At 46.8% G+C, this 20,104-nt stretch overlaps 1 protein-coding gene across 12 annotated transcripts in view; it reads right to left on the reverse strand.

Moving 5' to 3' along the window:
* Window positions 1–20,104, reverse strand: part of LOC102930949 (lethal(3)malignant brain tumor-like protein 4) — an 84,267-nt gene that overhangs the window by 18,969 nt on the left and 45,194 nt on the right. For 8 of the 12 annotated variants that reach the window (XM_037881818.2, XM_037881819.2, XM_037881813.2 and 5 more), the window contains 7 exons: window positions 19,422–19,472; window positions 17,084–17,194; window positions 15,569–15,683; window positions 15,372–15,471; window positions 13,729–13,893; window positions 5,036–5,170; window positions 4,551–4,612 (listed from right to left, as the gene is read on the reverse strand). In XM_037881818.2, coding sequence (XP_037737746.2) covers window positions 4,551–4,612; window positions 5,036–5,170; window positions 13,729–13,893; window positions 15,372–15,471; window positions 15,569–15,683; window positions 17,084–17,194; window positions 19,422–19,472 — 739 coding nt within the window. The remainder of the gene's footprint in view (window positions 1–4,550; window positions 4,613–5,035; window positions 5,171–13,728; window positions 13,894–15,371; window positions 15,472–15,568; window positions 15,684–17,083; window positions 17,195–19,421; window positions 19,473–20,104) is intronic. The other 4 variants (XM_043532247.1, XM_043532246.1, XM_043532250.1 and 1 more) reach the window with 1 other exon arrangement.

A 20,104-nucleotide genomic window follows, 5' to 3' on the forward strand; every position in this document is an offset into this window, starting at 1 on the left:
CTCATTGTGGTGGTGGTTGGTGATGTTCCTGTAGAAAACAGACTGAGGGTATGTCTACACTGCAGTCAGAGGGAGGCATACCCAAGCGAGCTTTGATCTAGCTAGCTCCAATAACAATAGCAATGAAGCTGGGCAGCACCAGCAGTAGGGTGACCAGACAGCAAGTGTGAAAAATTGGAACGGGGTGAGGGGGGGGTAGTAGGAGCCTATAGAAGAAAAAGCCCCCAAAATCGGAACATCTGGTCACCCTAACCAGCAGCAGCACAGGCTAGCGGCTCAAGTACATCTCAGAGCAAGGCTGTAGCTGCAGGTTACCAGGGAGTTTGAGGAATCCCCCCTCCTTGGAGGATTACAAGAACAGGTTAGACAAACACCAACTAGGGTTACTCTAGGACAGTGTTCCCCAAAGTTGGGACGCCGCTTGTGCAGGGAAAGACCCTGGCAGGCCGGGGCAGTTTGTTTACCTGTTGCGTCCGCAGGTTCAGCCAATCGCAGCTCCCACTGGCTGCGGTTTGCTATGCCCGGCCAACGGGGGCTGCGGGAAGCGGTGGCCGGTACGTCCCTTGGCCTGTGCCGCTTCCCGCAGCCCCCATTGGCCTGCAGCAGCAAACCACGGCCAGTGGGAGCCTCGATCGGCCGAACCTGTGGACGCGGCAGGTAAACAAACTGGCCCGGCCCGCCAGGGGCTTTCACTGAACAAGGGCGTCCCAAGTTTGGGAAACACTGGTCTAATATATTTAATCTGGCCTCACTGTGGGGGGATGGAGTAGATCAGTGGTTCTCAACCTTTTCCCCCCCCCCAGCCCTCCACAACATGCTATAAAAATACCACAGCCCACCTGTGCCACAACCACAGTTTTTCGGCATCTAAAAGCCAGGGCTGACAATAGGGGGTAGCATGCAGGGCCACAGGGAGCCCCACAAAGCTGTGTTGCTCAGGCTTCAGCTTCAGCCCTGGGTGGCGGGGCTCAGGGCCCAGGCTTCAGCACCGCACAGTGCAGCTTCGACTTTCTGTCCTGGGCTCCAGCAAGTCTAATGCCAGCCCTGCTTGGAGGACCCCCTGAAACCTACTCGGGGCTCCACAGGGGGCCCCAGACCCTGAACCACTGGACTAGATGACCTCTTGAGGACCCTTTCAGTCCTACATTTCCGCGATTCTATGAAATCCACTGGGGGAGTCGGAAGAAAGAAAATAAAATCACTAAAAGATGGAGCACCAGAAGAAAAGCTCCAATGGAAAAAAAAACAAAGTTGCAAAGAAGAAAATGCAAGTTTCAAAGACCTGCAGTATCCTCATCAGACCATGGGAAAGCAGCACAAGAAGTAGACCTTAGTCCAGCAGAGAGTCAATGCACTCTTCATTATTAGATACAGAAATCAAAAGGGGAAAGAGACAAAAACAAAGTCAGGTCAGGCAGTGATGAGAATCTCTCTCCATATATGAGAAAATACTGAAAGAAAAAAAAATACCCCACAAGATAGAATATTCTACAGGAAGCAACCATCCCAAAATATAAAACAGGAGCTGGTTTATGTCCTTTTTGGGGTGTGGAGGGGAGAACTATAAATAGTCACAACTACCCTTCCCTCAAGGGACTGTGGGATAACTTCCAAAAAGAGACATAGTGAAAGCACTATATTTTGGATTATTTTAAAACTAGACAGGGCAAAGCAGAGGCTAGATTTAGGGAGAAATCCACCAGGGGGAGCACCAGTAGGTTTACCCCTTCTGCCCCCGCCATCTCTAACTTCCAGAACTGTAAGATACATGTCATATGTCAAGCTATATATATATATATTTTAAAAAGCAGAAAATTACTTATTCAGAGTTTAAAACGCTCAAGCACTCAAGTGCTTGTAAAAGATTTACAAGGGAGGGTATGGAAATTCCTCGGATATATTCACAATACTTTATTTTACTGACATCATTTTCCTGTTTGGTCACTATTTCTTACAGTGTTGTTCCATCATTGTTATTTCATGTGGCATGTTTGGTTCCCTTGTCTATTCTCTCCTTCAGTCCCCTTCATTCCTCTAATTTGGGTGGTTTTGCCCCAGTGTTAATCCTTCATACAATACCTTTCCTTTATCTTTGGAGCAGGGGAGGGTAAGGTAAATGTGTGTGCGTGTGTCTGCTAAAAAGTCTGCATGTGTATGTGAGGTGTTATAAATACCACTGAGGGATGGGGGTAATAACTAGGAATAATCAGAATTAAGATTTCTGTGTTTTAAGTGAACATTGTGGGAAAAATTCCTAACTGTGGTGTAGGGAGGTTATTTCACATTTAAAGAGGAAGTGGCAGAAGCCCCTCTGCCGGATGAGAAGCTGTTAATCTATGAATACGGATACATAATAATGGAATGAACATTGTAAGTGAAAAGAAAAGGAGTACTTGTGGCACCTTAGAGACTAACCAATTTATTTGAGCATGAGCTTTCGTGAGCTACAGCTCACTTCATCGGATGCATCCGATGAAGTGAGCTGTAGCTCACGAAAGCTCATGCTCAAATAAATTGGTTAGTCTCTAAGGTGCCACAAGTACTCCTTTTCTTTTTGCGAATACAGACTAACACGGCTGTTACTCTGAAACCTGTCATTGTAAGTGACTTGGTCAATGAGATATAACTGACATGTGATCAGACTGTCCTGTGTGAATGTACTGATCTGACTAAGGCTTTGTCTACACTACCACTTTTGTTGGTAAAATTTTGTTGGTCAGGTGTGTGAAACAACACACACACCCGACTGACATAAGTTTCACTGGCAAAAGTGCTGGTGAGGACAGCACTATGTCGGTGGGAGAGGCTCTCCTGCTGACATATTGGGGGTGGTTTAAATATGCCAGCAGGAGAGCTCTCTCCTGCCGCTGGACACAACCCTTAATAGCAGGCTGTAGAAAGAGCAAAAAGAAAGCCACAACACAGATCTTGATAAGCAGCCTCAAGCACACTCGGAAGACAATGGGCAAGCTATCAGCTTCAAGGACCTCGTAATCTGTCTCTAACACACAGCAAGCCTCGTTTTGGCCAAAGCTAGGAGGGTGGAGATCAAAAGAACACTAAACAGTTTAAAAAAAAAACCTTTTCAGTAGGAGAAGAGGGAGGGAGCTCAGACAGGGAGCCAAGCTGACAGAGAGAGAGGGGGAGAGAGAGAGAGGCTCTGTGGAAGAGCCCCAAGGGGAGTTGGTCCTACCTGGGTCCCCATGCCATGAGGAAAATGGTTAGATAAGGTGTCAGTCAGACTTGCATACAGTCTGAAAAGCTTTTGTTCTAAATAAACAGTACTTTGCTTTAAAGAGGCTGTGTGATCACTGTATTAACCAGTGTTATTGCTCCCTGAGGGAACAGAATGGCAGGGTCTGAGCTTAAGGCATAATGAGATAATCATTGTTAATACACAGGGCATTGCAATCCAGGGCCTACTCTGAGAGTGAGAGAATTGTATGAATCCACCTGCAGCCAAGTGATGGTTGGAGGCCCAAGAAAAGATGCACTACACAAGACCAGGAGGGGCTGCAGGTTCAGTTTGCCTAGTGATTGTGGCAGCCGCACTGTTTTAAAGTCAGACAGGACAAAGCCCTGAATAAGATATTATCAGGCACTGGTAGGTTAATGCATGACAGTAAATAACTTAATAGCGCTTTCCATCTCTGTTGTCTATGATTCTGTCTAAGCTGAGCCTAGCTGGAGCAGATGGATGTTCTCTAGAAGGCCAGAGCTGCTTCTGGCTGGCAGGGGTACATACGACTGACCACCAGGTAAAGAGAAGAAAAAGTAAGGCATCTGCCTGTTTAGCTATTGTTTACTGGGACCTTATTACAGTGTTAAATCCAGCTAAAAGCCAGGTCTGCGTGGTTATCTGAACTCATTTTTTATAGTAGATCTGTAAGTTAAACATGTAGTTTGCGGAAGTACAACCAGTAAGAACTTTTTCTTTAAAAAGTGACCCACCACTTGCCAGAGGAAAAACTCCATATTCTCTCCCTTGCTCTGTTGTGGCCTCTCTTATTTTCTGAAAACTAGAACAATTTTAAAAGCCTTAAAAAAAAATCAGCAGGAGTGATTCAAAACTGCTACCATGTGATGACTGTCTGATGGGATCCATGGGAAAGCAGACAGTGACTCTTAGTCCAGCTTCCAGTGGACACATGTTTACCAAAAAGCCATCTCAGCAGACAGGTCAAGGAGTGAATGGGGAATGAACCCCCGCTCCCCCTTAGAAACGAGTTTCTCCATAAAAGGGATGAGGGTCCATCAGTGGGACAGTGTCAGAGGTCAGGCTAACTTGCCTTCCTGCTTCCTGGGCAGTAGCTGTGAAGAAGGGCGTAACTCTAGTGCATTAAATCTGATACCTCCAAGAGCCCTTAACATTTGCTTTAATACATTTGTGTGGGGAGGGGATGACTAGGACTGTAGCACACACTTGAGATAATTGCCTGCAGCTAAAATGCAGCATTCACCAGAGTGAAGTACTACAGATTCAAAAGCTGTGAAGTACCAAATGGTTTGATGGTTTCTTTACCTAAAACACACACACAAAATCAACCAACCTTTCCCTTCGTATTCCTGTTTCACTAGCTGGAGCTTTCTATAGGCATGCGAGCACCCAACCCTGAAAGCATAAATCAGTTATGTAAAGGTAACAAAACAAACAATAGAGACAAATTGTTTTTCTGCAATGAGTGTTAATGGGATTTTTTACAAGAACCAAGAACTTTCCTCCTTAGAACTGGCACTCACATCCCCTATTTCTCCCTCCACCCATCACCAGACATCTCTCATGGGTAAGTGCCATGCTGCTAAATTCACAGGAGGAGATGCAGATTTGGGTCCATGGCAGACAAAAGAAAGAAATCCTCTCCCAAATGTGGGGAAATTTAAATTGGACCTCACTATCTCATTATACAACTGCAAACCTCTGGACAAACTGACTGCTCCACAGAGCCACTGCTTCCCTTTCCCATTTCAAGTATAGCTGCTGTTGTGGGAAACTTACCCACTAGCGCACTGAAACATGCTGCAAAGTCTCACTTACTTTTTTGGTCTGGCGATGGTATCTGCAGATGATTCCTCTTCCATCAAATCCTTCTCTTGACTGTTTTCAGACTGCTCTGACAGACTGTGGACGCTGCTTCGACCCGATCTTTCACTATCTTGCATGGAAGATTTTCTAGAGAGACAATAATTGAACCTAATTAACTCATACATTCCACTCCTCCAGGAATGCTGGATATTGTTTGACTTGTACGCGACAATAACTTCTAAGCACCACCTCATGGTTCAAACTTTCCACTCCCACCCACTGGTTAGTGATACACAGCACTTTTCTTAACACTGACGCAGAGAGATGATGTGAGACAAATCATCCCTCGCTAGCCCAGGCTCTGATCTCAGCAGCAGTAAGGGACCATGGAAGCATTAGTTCTGGTGCATCAAGAGCTTTAAACCTTGATACCTTTGGATAATATTTAAATGAGTTTTCACGGCTAAGTTTGGTGCATAAACTGAGTTGCAGCAGATGTGCAAGACAAGGGAGAAGCAGTGGGGCACTGTAAGATTTGCACTAGGAAACTCAAACCTCCCACGAGCAGGAAATGAATTGTTTAAAACAAGAGTATATTACATTTCTGTACTGCCTGTTTTCCCACAAGGGTCCCACAACTCTGTACAATCTTTCTACATACAGCACCCACTGAAACACAGCCAGCTTGGTCTCCATATTGGAAGAGAAGATTGAAGGTCTGGAGCAACAGATAACGACCCTGCGTTGCATACGAGAAACTGAGGATTTCCTGAACAAAAGTCAGGATATGCTTCTACGGGCACAAAGCTCTAAAAATTTAGAGCAGGTTGCACAGCGGAGCCAAGAGGCCAGTGAAGAGGCTTGGCAACATGTGACCTCCAGAAGAAGAAGGAGGGATGTCCGGGTTTCAGCAACGCAGACACAGGTAACTAACCGCTTTCATGTTCTCTCCACAGGTACTAATGCGGAGAGTGGACCAGATGATACGTCTGAGGGAAGGGAGCAGAAGGAGACTCCGCTGGTTGGAAGGCATGTGATGCACTGTCCTGAGATGGGGGGTTCCACGACCACCACTCCCAAGAGAAGGAGGCGGGTGGTGGTGGTCGGGGACACTCTCCTCCGGGGGACTGAGTCATCTATCTGCCGCCCTGACCGGGAAAACCGAGAAGTCTGCTGCTTGCCAGGGGCTAAGATTCGTGATGTGACGGAGAGACTGCCAAGACTCATCAAGCCCTCGGATCGCTACCCCTTCCTGCTTCTCCACGTGGGCACCAATGATACTGCCAAGAATGACCTTGAGCGGATCACTGCGGACTACGTGGCTCTGGGAAGAAGGATAAAGGAGTTTGAGGCGCAAGTGGTGTTCTCGTCCATCCTCCCCATGGAAGGAAAAGGACGGGGCAGGGACCGTCGGATCGTGGAAGTCAACGAATGGCTACGCAGGTGGTGTCGGAGAGAAGGCTTTGGATTCTTTGACCATGGGATGGTGTTCCATGAAGGAGGAGTGCTGGGCAGAGATGGGCTCCATCTTACGAAGAGAGGGAAGAGCATCTTTGCGAGCAGGCTGGCTAACCTAGTGAGGAGGGCTTTAAACTAGGTTCACCGGAGGAAGGAGACCAAAGCCCTGAGGTAAGTGGGAAAGCGGGATACCAGGAGGAAACACAGGCAGGAACGTCTGTGAGGGGCGGGCTCCTGCCTCATACTGAGAAGGAGGGGCGATCAGCAGGTTATCTCAAGTGCTTGTATACAAATGCACAAAGCCTTGGAAACAAGCAGGGAGAACTGGAGGTCCTGGTGATGTCAAGGAGTTATGATGTCACTGGAATAACAGAGACTTGGTGGGATAACTCACATGACTGGAGTACTGTCATGGATGGTTATAAACTGTTCAGGAAGGACAGGCAGGGCAGAAAAGGTGGGGGAGTAGCACTGTATGTAAGGGAGCAGTATGACTGCTCAGAGCTCCGGTATGAAACTGCAGAAAAACCTGAGTGTCTATGGATTAAGTTTAGAAATGTGAGCAACAAGAGTGATGTAGTGGTGGGAGTCTGCTATAGACCACCGGACCAGGGGGATGAGGTGGATGAGGCTTTCTTCCGGCAACTCGCAGAAGCTACTAGATCGCACGCCCTGGTCCTCATGGGTGACTTTAATTTTCCTGATATTTGCTGGGAGAGCAATACAGCGGTGCATAGACAATCCAGGAAGTTTTTGGAAAGCGTAGGGGACAATTTCCTGGTGCAAGTGCTAGACGAGCCAACTGGGGGGGAGCTTTTCTTGACCTGCTGCTCACAAACAGGGAAGAATTAGTGGGGGAAGCAAAAGTGGACGGGAATCTGGGAGGCAGTGACCATGAGTTGGTTGAGTTCAGGATCCTGACGCAGCGAAGAAAGGTAAGCAGCAGGATACGGACCCTGGACTTCAGGAAAGCAGACTTCGACTCCCTCAGGGAGCGGATGGGTAGGATCCCCTGGGGGACTAACATGAAGGGGAAAGGAGTCCAGGAGAGCTGGCTGTATTTCAAGGAATCCCTGTTGAGGTTACAGGGACAAACCATCCCGATGAGTCGAAAGAATAGTAAATATGGCAGGCGACCAGCTTGGCTTAACGGTGAAATCCTAGCGGATCTTAAACATAAAAAAGAAGCTTACAAGAAGTGGAAGGTTGGACATATGACCAGGGAAGAGTATAAAAATATTGCTGGGGCATGTAGGAATGAAATCAGGAGGGCCAAATCGCACCTGGAGCTGCAGCTAGCAAGAGATGTCAAGAGTAACAAGAAGGGTTTCTTCAGGTATGTTGGCAACAAGAAGAAAGCCAAGGAAAGTGTGGGCCCCTTACTGAATGAGGGAGGCAACCTAGTGACAGAGGATGTGGAAAAAGCTAATGTGCTCAATGCTTTTTTTGCCTCTGTCTTCACTAACAAGGACAGCTCCCAGACTGCTGCGCTGGGCATCACAACATGGGGAGTAGATGGTCAGCCCTCTGTGGAGAAAGAGGTGGTTAGGGACTATTTAGAAAAGCTGGACGTGCACAAGTCTATGGGGCCGGACGAGTTGCATCCGAGAGTGCTAAAGGAATTGGCGGATGTGATTGCAGAGCCATTGGCCATTATCTTTGAAAACTCGTGGCGAACGGGGGAAGTCCCAGATGACTGGAAAAAGGCTAATGTAGTGCCAATCTTTAAAAAAGGGAAGAAGGAGGATCCTGGGAACTACAGGCCAGTCAGCTTCACCTCAGTCCCCGGAAAAATCATGGAGCAGGTCCTCAAGGAATCAATCCTGAAGCACTTACACGAGAGGAAAGTGATCAGGAACAGTCAGCATGGATTCACCAAGGGTAGGTCATGCCTGACTAATCTAATAGCCTTCTATGATGAGATTACTGGTTCTGTGGATGAAGGGAAAGCAGTGGATGTATTGTTTCTTGACTTTAGCAAAGCTTTTGACACGGTCTCCCACAGTATTCTTGTCAGCAAGTTAAAGAAGTATGGGCTGGATGAATGCACTATAAGGTGGGTAGAAAGTTGGCTAGATTGTCGGGCTCAACGGGTAGTGATCAATGGCTCCATGTCTAGTTGGCAGCCGGTGTCAAGTGGAGTGCCCCAGGGGTCGGTCCTGGGGCCGGTTTTGTTTAATATCTTCATAAATGATCTGGAGGATGGTGTGGATTGCACTCTCAGCAAATTTGCGGATGATACTAAACTGGGAGGAGTGGTAGATACGCTGGAGGGCAGGGATAGGATACAGAGGGACCTAGACAAATTAGAGGATTGGGCCAAAAGAAACCTGATGCGGTTCAATAAGGATAAGTGCAGGGTCCTGCACTTAGGACGGAAGAACCCAATGCACAGCTACAGACTAGGGACCGAATGGCTAGGCAGCAGTTCTGCGGAAAAGGACCTAGGGGTTACAGTGGATGAGAAGCTGGATATGAGTCAGCAGTGTGCCCTTGTTGCCAAGAAGGCCAATGGCATTTTGGGATGTATAAGTAGGGGCATAGCGAGCAGATCGAGGGACGTGATCGTTCCCCTCCATTCGACATTGGTGAGGCCTCATCTGGAGTACTGTGTCCAGTTTTGGGCCCCACACTACAAGAAGGACGTGGATAAATTGGAGAGAGTCCAGCGAAGGGCAACAAAAATGATTAGGGGTCTGGAACACATGACTTATGAGGAGAGGCTGAGGGAACTGGGATTGTTTAGTCTGCGGAAGAGAAGAATGAGGGGGGATTTGATAGCTGCTTTCAACTACCTGAGAGGTGGTTCCAGAGAGGATGGTTCTAGACTATTCTCAGTGGTAGAAGAGGACAGGACAAGGAGTAATGGTCTCAAGTTGCAGTGGGGGAGGTTTAGGTTGGATATTAGGAAAAACTTTTTCACTAAGAGGGTGGTGAAACACTGGAATGCGTTACCTAGGGAGGTGGTAGAATCTCCTTCCTTGGAAGTTTTTAAGGTCAGGCTTGACAAAGCCTTGGCTGGGATGATTTGATTGGGGATTGGTCCTGCTTTGAGCAGGGGGTTGGACTAGATGACCTCCTGAGGTCCCTTCCAACCCTGATATTCTCTGATTCTATGAGGCTGGCAACTGGGGACACAGAACAGTGCTGGAAGAGAAAGACATTTGGCCAAATACATTGCAATGGAGGCAAACCCTCTTCCTACTAAACATGTCCAGGGATTTTTGATATCCACGCAAAGCAGACAGAATGTTAACATTTAGTCAAAAAGACCCCCTCCCACCACACACACACACACACACACACACACACACAATAAATAGCACAACTGAAGCAAACTGCTGAGATCTGCACTTCTGGCTCTAGGGCATGTCTACAGTACAAAGTTAAATTGATGTACGACAGCTCAAGTTGACCTAACTATGTAAGTGTACACACTACAATGTTCCTCCTGCCGCTGTAACTCGCCCGTTAAGCGGATCCAGTAAATCCACCTTGACGAGAGGCATGAGGCTTAGGTTGACGTAGTTCGGGTGACGTAGTGTCTGTATAGTCACTGTGGTACTTGACAGAAGGAGGGCTGTGTGGACAGGAAAAACAACAGTAAGCCCTGGTCTACACTAGGACTTTAGGTCAAATTTAGCAGCGATGTAAACATGCACCCGTCCACACGATGAAGCCCTTTATTTCGACTTAAAGGGCTCTTAAAATCGATTTCCTTACTCCACCCCTGACAAGTGGATTAGCGCTTAAATCGGCCTTGCCGGGTCAAATTTCATAGAATCATAGAATCATAGAATATCAGGGTTGGAAGGGACCCCAGAAGGTCATCTAGTCCAACCCCCTGCTCGAAGCAGGACCAATTCCCAGTTAAATCATCCCAGCCAGGGCTTTGTCAAGCCTGACCTTAAAAACCTCTAAGGAAGGAGATTCTACCACCTCCCTAGGTAACGCATTCCAGTGTTTCACCACCCTCTTAGTGAAAAAGTTTTTCCTAATATCCAATCTAAACCTCCCCCATTGCAACTTGAGACCATTACTCCTCGTTCTGTCATCTGCTACCATTGAGAACAGTCTAGAGCCATCCTCTTTGGAACCCCCTTTCAGGTAGTTGAAAGCAGCTATCAAATCCCCCCTCATTCTTCTCTTCTGCAGACTAAACAATCCCAGTTCCCTCAGCCTCTCCTCATAAGTCATGTGCTCTAGACCCCTAATCATTTTTGTTGCCCTTCGCTGGACTCTCTCCAATTTATCCACATCCTTCTTGTAGTGTGGGGCCCAAAACTGGACACAGTACTCCAGATGAGGCCTCACCAGTGTCGAATAGAGGGGAACGATCACATACCTCGGATCTGCTCGCTATGCCCCTACTTATACATCCCAAAATGCCATTGGCCTTCTTGGCAACAAGGGCACACTGCTGACTCATATCCAGCTTCTCGTCCACTGTCACCCCTAGGTCCTTTTCCGCAGAACTGCTGCCTAGCCATTCGGTCCCTAATCTGTAGCGGTGCACTGGATTCTTCCATCCTAAGTGCAGGACCCTGCACTTATCCTTATTGACCCTCATCAGATTTCTTTTGGCCCAATCCTCCAATTTGTCTAGGTCCTTCTGTATCCTATCCCTCCCCTCCAGCGTAACTACCACTCCTCCCAGTTTAGTATCATCCGCAAATTTGCTGAGAGTGCAATCCACACCATCCTCCAGATCATTTATGAAGATATTGAACAAAACTGGCCCCAGGACCGACCCCTGGGGCACTCCACTTGACACCGGCTGCCAACTAGACATGGAGCCATTGATCACTACCCGTTGAGCCCGACAATCTAGCCAGCTTTCTACCCACCTTATAGTGCATTCATCCAGCCCATACTTCCTTAACTTGCTGACAAGAATACTGTGGGAGACCGTGTCAAAAGCTTTGCTAAAGTCAAGAAACAATACATCCACTGCTTTCCCTTCATCCACAGAACCAGTAATCTCATCATAAAAGGCGATTAGATTAGTCAGGCATGACCTTCCCTTGGTGAATCCATGCTGACTGTTCCTGATCACTTTCCTCTCGTGTAAGTGCTTCAGGATTGATTCTTTGAGGACCTGCTCCATGATTTTTCCAGGGACTGAGGTGAGGCTGACTGGCCTGTAGTTCCCAGGATCCTCCTTCTTCCCTTTTTTAAAGATTGGCACTACATTAGCCTTTTTCCAGTCATCCGGGACTTAGCCCCATCAGGCATTGGGATCTCAACCCAGAATTCCAATGGGAAGCGGAGACTGCGGGAACTGTGGGATAGCTACCCACAGTGCAACGCTCCGGAAGTCGACTCTAGCCTCGGTATTGTGGAAGCACTCCGCCGAGTTAATGCACTTAATGCACTTAGAGCATTTTCTGTGGGGACACACACACTCGAATATATAAAACAGATTTCTAAAAAAACGACTTCTATAAATTCGACCTAATTTCGTAGTGTAGACATACCCTAAGTCAGCTGTAAGTGGCTGTAAGTGCAGTAGCTGTAAGTCAACCTAACACAGGTTGACTTAACTGTGTAGTGTAGACATGGCCTAGGCAATTAACCCCTTAGTTCCCAGTCTAACCAGTAATATGTTTCGGTTGACTCTTGCAGCCACAGAGTTGATACACAGATTTTCCTGAATGATACTCAACTCCCACAGCAACTGCATTCATAGAGCACCATCATAAAGGCTCCCAAAGCACTTCATGATGCTATGAAGTCATTTCTCCTGCACCTGAAATGCAGCCACCTCCAGGGTGGAACGCTGCAGTGGTTTAACAGCACACAGCAACCCTGCTTGAGAGTTTCAGGACAAGAACTAAAGAAAAAGCCTATATCCAGTTGAAAGGACAAGGGAAATATTTATGGCAACAGAATAGACTGTAATTTCCTTACTGGAATTTGACCAGGGAAACAGGATAAAGGAGGAAAAAAACCTATTTAGAGCATGTAAACAGTGTATAAGTACAGTGTCCCATATTGGGGTTGTGCAAGACAAGGGTTAGTGGTACTGTGACAAGACACCTGCTTCACCTCGCAGAACCCAGCATTCCCCCCTCTGGTGGTGGAGGCCTGGAGTAAATCAGTCCCGCTCATAGGCGCCAACTCCATGGGTGCTCCAGGGCTGGAGCACCCAAGGGGAAAAATTAGTGGGTGCTCTGCACCCACCAGCAGCCAAGCTCCCCTCCCCACCCCACCTCCTCCTCCTCCCCCTCCGAGCACGCCGCATCCCTGCTCCTCCACCTACCTCCCAGCACTTCCCACCTGGCCACCGCCAAACAGCTGTTTGGCAGCATTAGCATACTCCGGGAGTGGGGGGAGGAGCAAGAACATGGCATGCTCAGGGAAGGAGGTGGGGAAGTGGCGGGGCCAGGGCGGGGATTTGGGGAAGGAGTTGGAATATTGGCAGGAAAGGGGGGAAATTGGAGCAGGGACTTTGGGGAAGGGGTTGGAATGGGGGCAGGGACGGGGTGCGGAAAGGTGGAGCAGGGCCAGGGCCAGGGCCAGAGCAGGGATTGAGCACCCACGTGAAAGAGGGAAAGTCGGCGCCTATGGTCTCGCTCCAGACAGCTTTTACTCCTCATTCCGGTATTTACTCTTCAGTATTTACAAGGTGAGCCTCAGGGTAGGTCCCAGGAGTGCTTTTCAGCCAAACAAAAAGAAACAAATTCATAACACAAAAAGGGAATCTCTCTCCCTGCCTCCTCTTGGGAGTGTTGCTTTGTTATGTTGGCCTCTGGTTGCCAGCCCTTCCCCAAACAGTCATTAGGGGGGTTGCTTCCTCTGTAGGGAGGAGAGCAGCCTTCCATCCAGGAGAAGCCTTTTCTCATTGTTGCAGCTTGTCTCCCATCTCTCCTTACTCTCTTACCAGAAAAGGGTCATAGGCAGCCCTTAATCGGTCTCAGGTGTCCCTAATTGACCTGAGGTAACTTCATTTCAGCTCATGGAGAAAAGGGCCTTTAATGTTCTAGGGCTGATACATCTGCCTTCCACCAATGGCAGAATGTATAAGGCAATGGATTTCTAAGTCAGAGATTGTGGGTTCAAGTCCCATCTGGGGTGAAAAACTACCACTGTCTGGTGGCTCCCGCTCTTTGTCCCAGGTATAAAGAGGAGAGATGAATCCAATGCTTAACTGCTATCCTGTTAACGCCCATCTTTCAGTCTTGTGAGATAATGCAGACCCTGGGTATCAGCAGAGCTCTGGTCAACAACAGTAAAGCCAGCCTCACCTGGACTGTGGAGAGTCCTCCTGTGGGTCTATGAATGGGGCAGGAGTCTCTGGTCTCTTGGGTTTCTGGACACTGTTGCTGGGTGAAGGCCTCTCCCCACTGAGGCGATCCTGTAATGAGCTTTCTCTGTTGAGGTTTACTTCGGAATACGGGCAGCCAACTAACCTGTGTTGAAAACAAAGACAACCTCATCTAGCCCTTCCATGCCCACCCTGCCCAAATCAGGGATGCATGCACGCACAAGCAAGCCCAGAAGAGTGCAGCAATTTGGGGGATAGGGCAAGGGAAAGCATGTGGGCAGAAGACCCCTGAGGAGCAGACAGTCTGTTTAGCAGCTGCATGCCAGACATGTACAACTGGCAGTATGGGTATGGTAGGGGGCATGGAAGAGGAAAGGTAGACCAGAGGAGGACCGGCCGAGGAGGACCTGCCAAGGAGGTTCTGCTCTGAGTTGCACAGGTGACTTCAATGGGCTGACACCAATGTAAATGAGAGCAGAATCTGGCCCAACGCAGAGGTCAGTGATGAACAACTAGACTAAAGGAGAGTTTTGAGGAAGGATTTGAAAGAGGAGAGTAAAGCTGCATGGTGCACAGGGTCAAGAGAGGGTGTTTCAGGCACAGAGCAGCACAAACCCAGGCACCGGATATCTTGTGGGAGGAGGAGACAAAGGGAGCATCAAGGTGAGCTGATCTGACAAGCAAAGTGAAACTGCAATGTCTAAAGTACAAAAGAGTGAATTTCCTAACAAGAAAAATGATGAGTGAAAGTAGAGGGTAAGCCCTCCAATGGCAGTCCCTCTTCACTATGGTGTATGCCCACTCCACTGCTCTGTTGGGAATAGTTTTACAAATATTAATAAATTAAGGCTCAAAACTTCTCTGGGATCTAGGTATTCTTAGACCAATTTTAGAGATAGAGAAACTAAGCTATAGAGTGCCAGTGACAGAGCCAAGATCAGAAACCATGATCACATGATTCCCAGTGCTGGGCTCTATCTGCTAGACAACACTGACTCCTTAACAATAGCTATTCTCCATTAACCTCCCGGCCTATGCAGAAATTCATATGAAATTCTAACGCAATATTTTGCACCTCTATTCTATTTGAGAATTTTAGAGCACTTTACACCACATAAAAGCTAGGTATTATTATTATAGACAATAAGTATCTAATCCTTGCAACCCTTACGTGAGGTAGGCAAGTATGATTCCATTTTACAGAGGGAGAAAATTAAGACAACAGAGAGTTTGATTCCTCCAAGCTCCCCCGGAAGTCAGTAGCAGAGCAAAACACTAACAATTACACCATGCTCCCTCTCCCTTAAATCTTGTGTGTTGCTTTCAGGGATGTTATTTTATAAAAAGGAACAACGTTAATGGCAGTAGGTAGTAGAAATCCTCGTCCCACTGAAATACAATCTAGTTTCTGATACCAATAGTGCAAGCTGAACTGATAGTCAAGCAGTCCATTTAGACACAAGAGGGAGCTGCAACCAAAGATATGACATTATCTACAGAATAACAAGACCCATGCAGTGCAAGGGATATAGTTGTACTGTTCCCATGGACAATAAGAGTCAGGCAGCTAAAATGCTTGTGTCAAGCTTTCAAAATTATCCCTTACAGCCCAAGTGCACGTACGTATAATGTGTTCCATATCGGGGTCCCCTGACATGACCAATACCCTGGCAGCCGGGGGTAGGACACCCCTGCCCTGCTACTTCCACCATATCAGCAGCACCTAGTAATGAAAATAGTTAAACAATATATTTTTTGCACTTGAAGATTAGGCAAGAGAAGAAAAATGTAACGTAATGGCATGACATCAACCACCTCACCTAATGGGTGCTGCAGGGTGTGTCCGGTTTTTGCACACCAGCCCACAGGGTGAATGTCAAAGCTGTCTGCGTCGACCCAGAAATCATAGCTGTGGTCCCAACCATCAAAATGTATCTAAAAGGGACGCCAAACAAGTACAGACCACACCAGCAGTGAGGGAGAGAGTTAAGGTTAGGACTCAGCTTTCATTTTAGCCTCTTCCCTGGCTGTTTTAACTTGCTCAACTTTTCATAAAAATTTCCTTTGGAGTGGCAACTTTCCATGCTGTATGTCACACAATCCTCCCTCTGACCTGGTCAATGTAACTACTGTTTTCCTGAGCTCTACATCTGTAGTTACAAAGAACAAAGATTCTGGTGACAGTCAAATCTTAGGGCCCTCAACAAAGCACGGGACACGGGGCTATTTAGTCACATCTTATCTTTGGGCTTAATATTTGCAAGCTCAATTGCTTATTTAATTGGTTTGCATTCTAGGAATCCAAAAATGTTGGCCTCTGGGTGGCACAACTGGTTATAGAAAATGAGTTAGTACAGTTTTTGCACTGAATAACTACAACTTTTTGTTCGCAGTGTTGGCGTAGCCATGTTGGGCTCAGGATATTAGAGAGACAAGATGGGTTAGGTAATATCTATTACGGGGCCAACTTCTGTTGGTGAAAGAGACGAGCTTTTAAGCTACAGAGAGCTCTTCTCCAGGTCTAGGAAAGGTACTCAGAGCTTGTCTACGCTGACAGCGTTGCAGCGGCACAACTGTACCATTGGAGCTGCGCTGCAATAAGGCTAAGGGCACGGCTACACTGGAACCTTCAAAGCGCTGTTGTGGGAGCACTCCCGCGGCAGCGCTTTGAAGTGCGAGAGAGGTCCACGAGGCGATTAGCTCCCAGCGCTCGGAGCCTGTTTACACTAGCACTTTAAAGCACTCTGACTTGCTGCGCTCAGGGGGTGATTTTTCACATCCCTGAGCCAGCAAGTTAGAGCACTATAAAATGTAAGTGTAGCCAAGCCCTTAGTGAAGACACTACCTATGCCGACAGGAGGCATAGGTACTCTACCTCCCCGAGAGGCAGTAGTGATGTCAACAGGAGAAGTCCTCCCAGCACCACATAAACCTGGGCTCGCCTTGACTATGGGTTTCCCCTCCCAGTTCCCTGTTAAGGAGAGCTCAGAAGTTGCCGATGAACTTCTCATTAGTAGTATATCAATGTTCCATTCATTCACACAGATCATGCAGAAATTGCTCAGGGGAAGGCAAAACCATTTCTGCAAATGTCATTCCAAAATAAATTAAACTAGTACCTGACAATAGTAAGCAGTAACACGATGACTCACATGGGACAAACAAGCAAAACATCATTTCTAGACTGGACAGCTTTGCTTTCCAGATCAGTTATCTGTAGGGTGTTCCTGCCTTTTGTCATTTCCATAACAAGGAGGAGCCAATCTACACACATTCTGCACCTCAAATCGGTATTCCTGGGCAGAAAGGCACTGTGCTTTCCTTGAAAGGCATACCTTGATACGATGGTCCTCCTTCTCAGCTATTGTTGCCACTCTTATTAACATGGGATTTCTCCTGTCCACAGCCTCTAGCTTTGTGTTAACCTGGAACCCATGGGCTGGACGCTGCAAGAGAAGATTGTAAGTGGAATTGTGAAAAGTCCATAATTTCAAGTCATATAGTATTTGTTATCTTTTCTGGATAAATAGGTAAGTTCCTCCACATACCACAAACAATCCTTTGTAACTTTGGGCCCCACTCCTTGATGCCACTGACTACTTTTGAAACCAAAATCAGGATTTCCTGATGGGTTATGTTGGCAATTTGCTAGCAGCCAAAGGCCACAAATGGGACAATCTGAGCAACACAGAGGAGCTTTTTGCACTCCATACTGGTGGCAGATTTTATTTTCCTCTTAAAGATTAAAAAAAAATTAGAATTCTCAGGGTAACCTTGACACCACAGGTTTAAAGATGCAGGGCTATTAACCACCCTATGTCTGCAATCAGAACTCCTACTGGGATCCAGAGTATGATCCATCCACCTCCTCAGGTATTTTAGAAGGACACTGGACAGCTAACTACTATGTAACTGAGTTAAATGCAGCCTAGGATGGTAGTGACTGAAAGACACCATCATCTGACAGCTCTCTTCCATAATTTAGATGATGTGATTTGGCAGATCTCATTTCAGTCACTTGTGGACATGTGTTCACATCACATAAACCCCTGTCAAAATTGGCAACAAACGGTCCTACTGCTGGTAGTCTCAGCATAGGCCATTAATTTAATGTGCATGGAAACCCTACTACCATTTCATCCAAGATAGTCCCTCCACCTCAGGGTTGACATACACTACATGCAGCATGGGGGAAGATGGCCCTGCTGTTACCAGTGCTGTTCCTTTTCTGCAGATAAACAGTGAGAGCAAGTATCCCATGCTGTCAATCTGGCACCTTTTACCAGCAAGAAAATCAATTAACGTTTTTAAGATTTCTGGATAATGTAGCCTCCTTGGCTTCAGGATGCAGCAATCTCTAGTTAACCCTTTGGATACTACACAAAGTCATATCCTCTCTCCATAGCAACTGGAGGCAGGCCAGATCTTTGCTCTGACCCTGGGCTTAGAACAATTGCCAAAGCTGAAAAATACTACCTGTAAGAAACATTTACAAGTGCTATTCAATTCAAACCATTTGCAGCAGAGCCGGGACATGACATCCTGGAGGAACACCCTATTCCTTTTCAAACTATTTAACAAGCAAACAACAGTCAGAAAAAAACCCTGGGCAAAATACAATCATCTGAGGGAGGATCAGACTGACTGACATGGAGGGTCCTCAAATGAAAATTCATAGGTAGGAGAATTTTCCCTTTCTCTGTCCCCTCCATGTCAGAAAGCCTTCACAGTAAAATGTAGAAAACAGTAAATCAGCCCTATGGTGGGAGGAAGGATTCAGCTTACACATGTAGAATTGAAAAGGAACTTAAGGGCTACAGGGGCATCCTGTCCTGTAACATCCTTCTACCAAACACTGCACCAGCGGGGGTGAGAATGTTGACTCTACATTATCTGAGAAACTGTTTGAGAATGACAAACCTCCTCAGAAGATGATGCGTGTGATCTCTCCACCTACAAAAACCGCTGCTCTTTTCACAGACTGCATAGTCACAAGAGGAGTTGTACCTGAGGCTTTGAATACCTTTGCTGTATTTATTTTATTCACATCTAATATGCATTTCTACTTCCTTAGGATGTTTGGATTCAACCAGAAGGGCAACATACCACTTCCTATTATGCGAGGCAGACTTTAGTAACTTTGGGGATGTGGAGCTGGTTAGTTCACTGATGTACCATGTTTGATAGAGTGTGTAACTGCACTTTCATTGACAGCAAGCTCCAAAATCCCCTTGGGCAAAGAGGTAAGATACTTTCAGCGAGAAAAGGAAGAGACCTACCAGCTACGAAGCTGAGAGGTGGCTTTATTAGGACTTGTAGCCCACAGATCAAGATCATGGCAGGGATCTGCACATTGCAAGAGGACTGGTAAGAGCAGTGGTCCTCCGATGTGTGTTATGTCACTGCACTGAGATTATCATGGGTTTCTTACAGTGTGCAATATGCCTGCAGTCTTTGACTTGTCTTTCCAAAAATTGCTGGTCTTGAGCCCCCTGGTAAAGTCATCTTGTAAAACGAAGAGTGTTCTTTGTTTTAGCTGACTTTGCTCTGATGTGTCCATTGTAACCAACATCTAAACCTCAAAGGACACAGAAAAAATTACTGAATTTCCTTCAGAACAGGAGAGTATTTATTAGTTTCTTAGAACAAGTGACTGAAAGTATATCTTCTCACCTTCCTAGTTGATGGGTTAGGTAGCATTGGATTTTGATTCAGGATAAGTCCCTGTTGAAGAAAGAGAGAGAGAGAGAGAGAGAGTGTGTGTGTGTGTTTTGAGAGGAGGTTGCAGTTACATCTAACTCAGGTTTGAGAACCAAGACCTGAAGGTAGTTATAATCACAATCTTCTTTACCATCTTTACTTTCAGTGGCTGAAGGGGGAAGGCATAAGGGAGGGTCTTTCAGCACACATCTGAGATAAGAGGACCACGGCCTCTACTTTTGAGTACTACTCTCTTCCTCTTGTAGCACCTCTTTTGGTTTTCCCACTGAACTTGGATGCAAACAGGTTCCTCAACAAGCTGCTCACCTGGCCTGGGATGCACTACAAGGTGAGCTGATCGAGACAGCATTCCCTCAGTTCTGAGAGTATCTTGCTGAGCTGGCTGACCCTGACTTTCCTTCTTGGCATTGAACCTGAGGAAAAGAGAGCTTCTGCCCAGGACAGGAACAAGGTTACTTCTCTAAGGAGAGCTGAAGGTTTTTTGCATTCTTAGCAGTTATATACACACTGGATTTCTGAAGAATCATCTGCTGTAAATGGAGGAGTGTCTGATGGCCCAAAGCATGAGACAGGTTATACTCCATGACTCCTCCTTGGACCACACTCTCCCTCAAGTCATATAGGAGTCCAGATCT

Source organism: Chelonia mydas, chromosome 19 (assembly GCF_015237465.2).
Source record: "Chelonia mydas isolate rCheMyd1 chromosome 19, rCheMyd1.pri.v2, whole genome shotgun sequence".
NCBI lineage: Eukaryota > Metazoa > Chordata > Testudines > Cheloniidae > Chelonia > Chelonia mydas.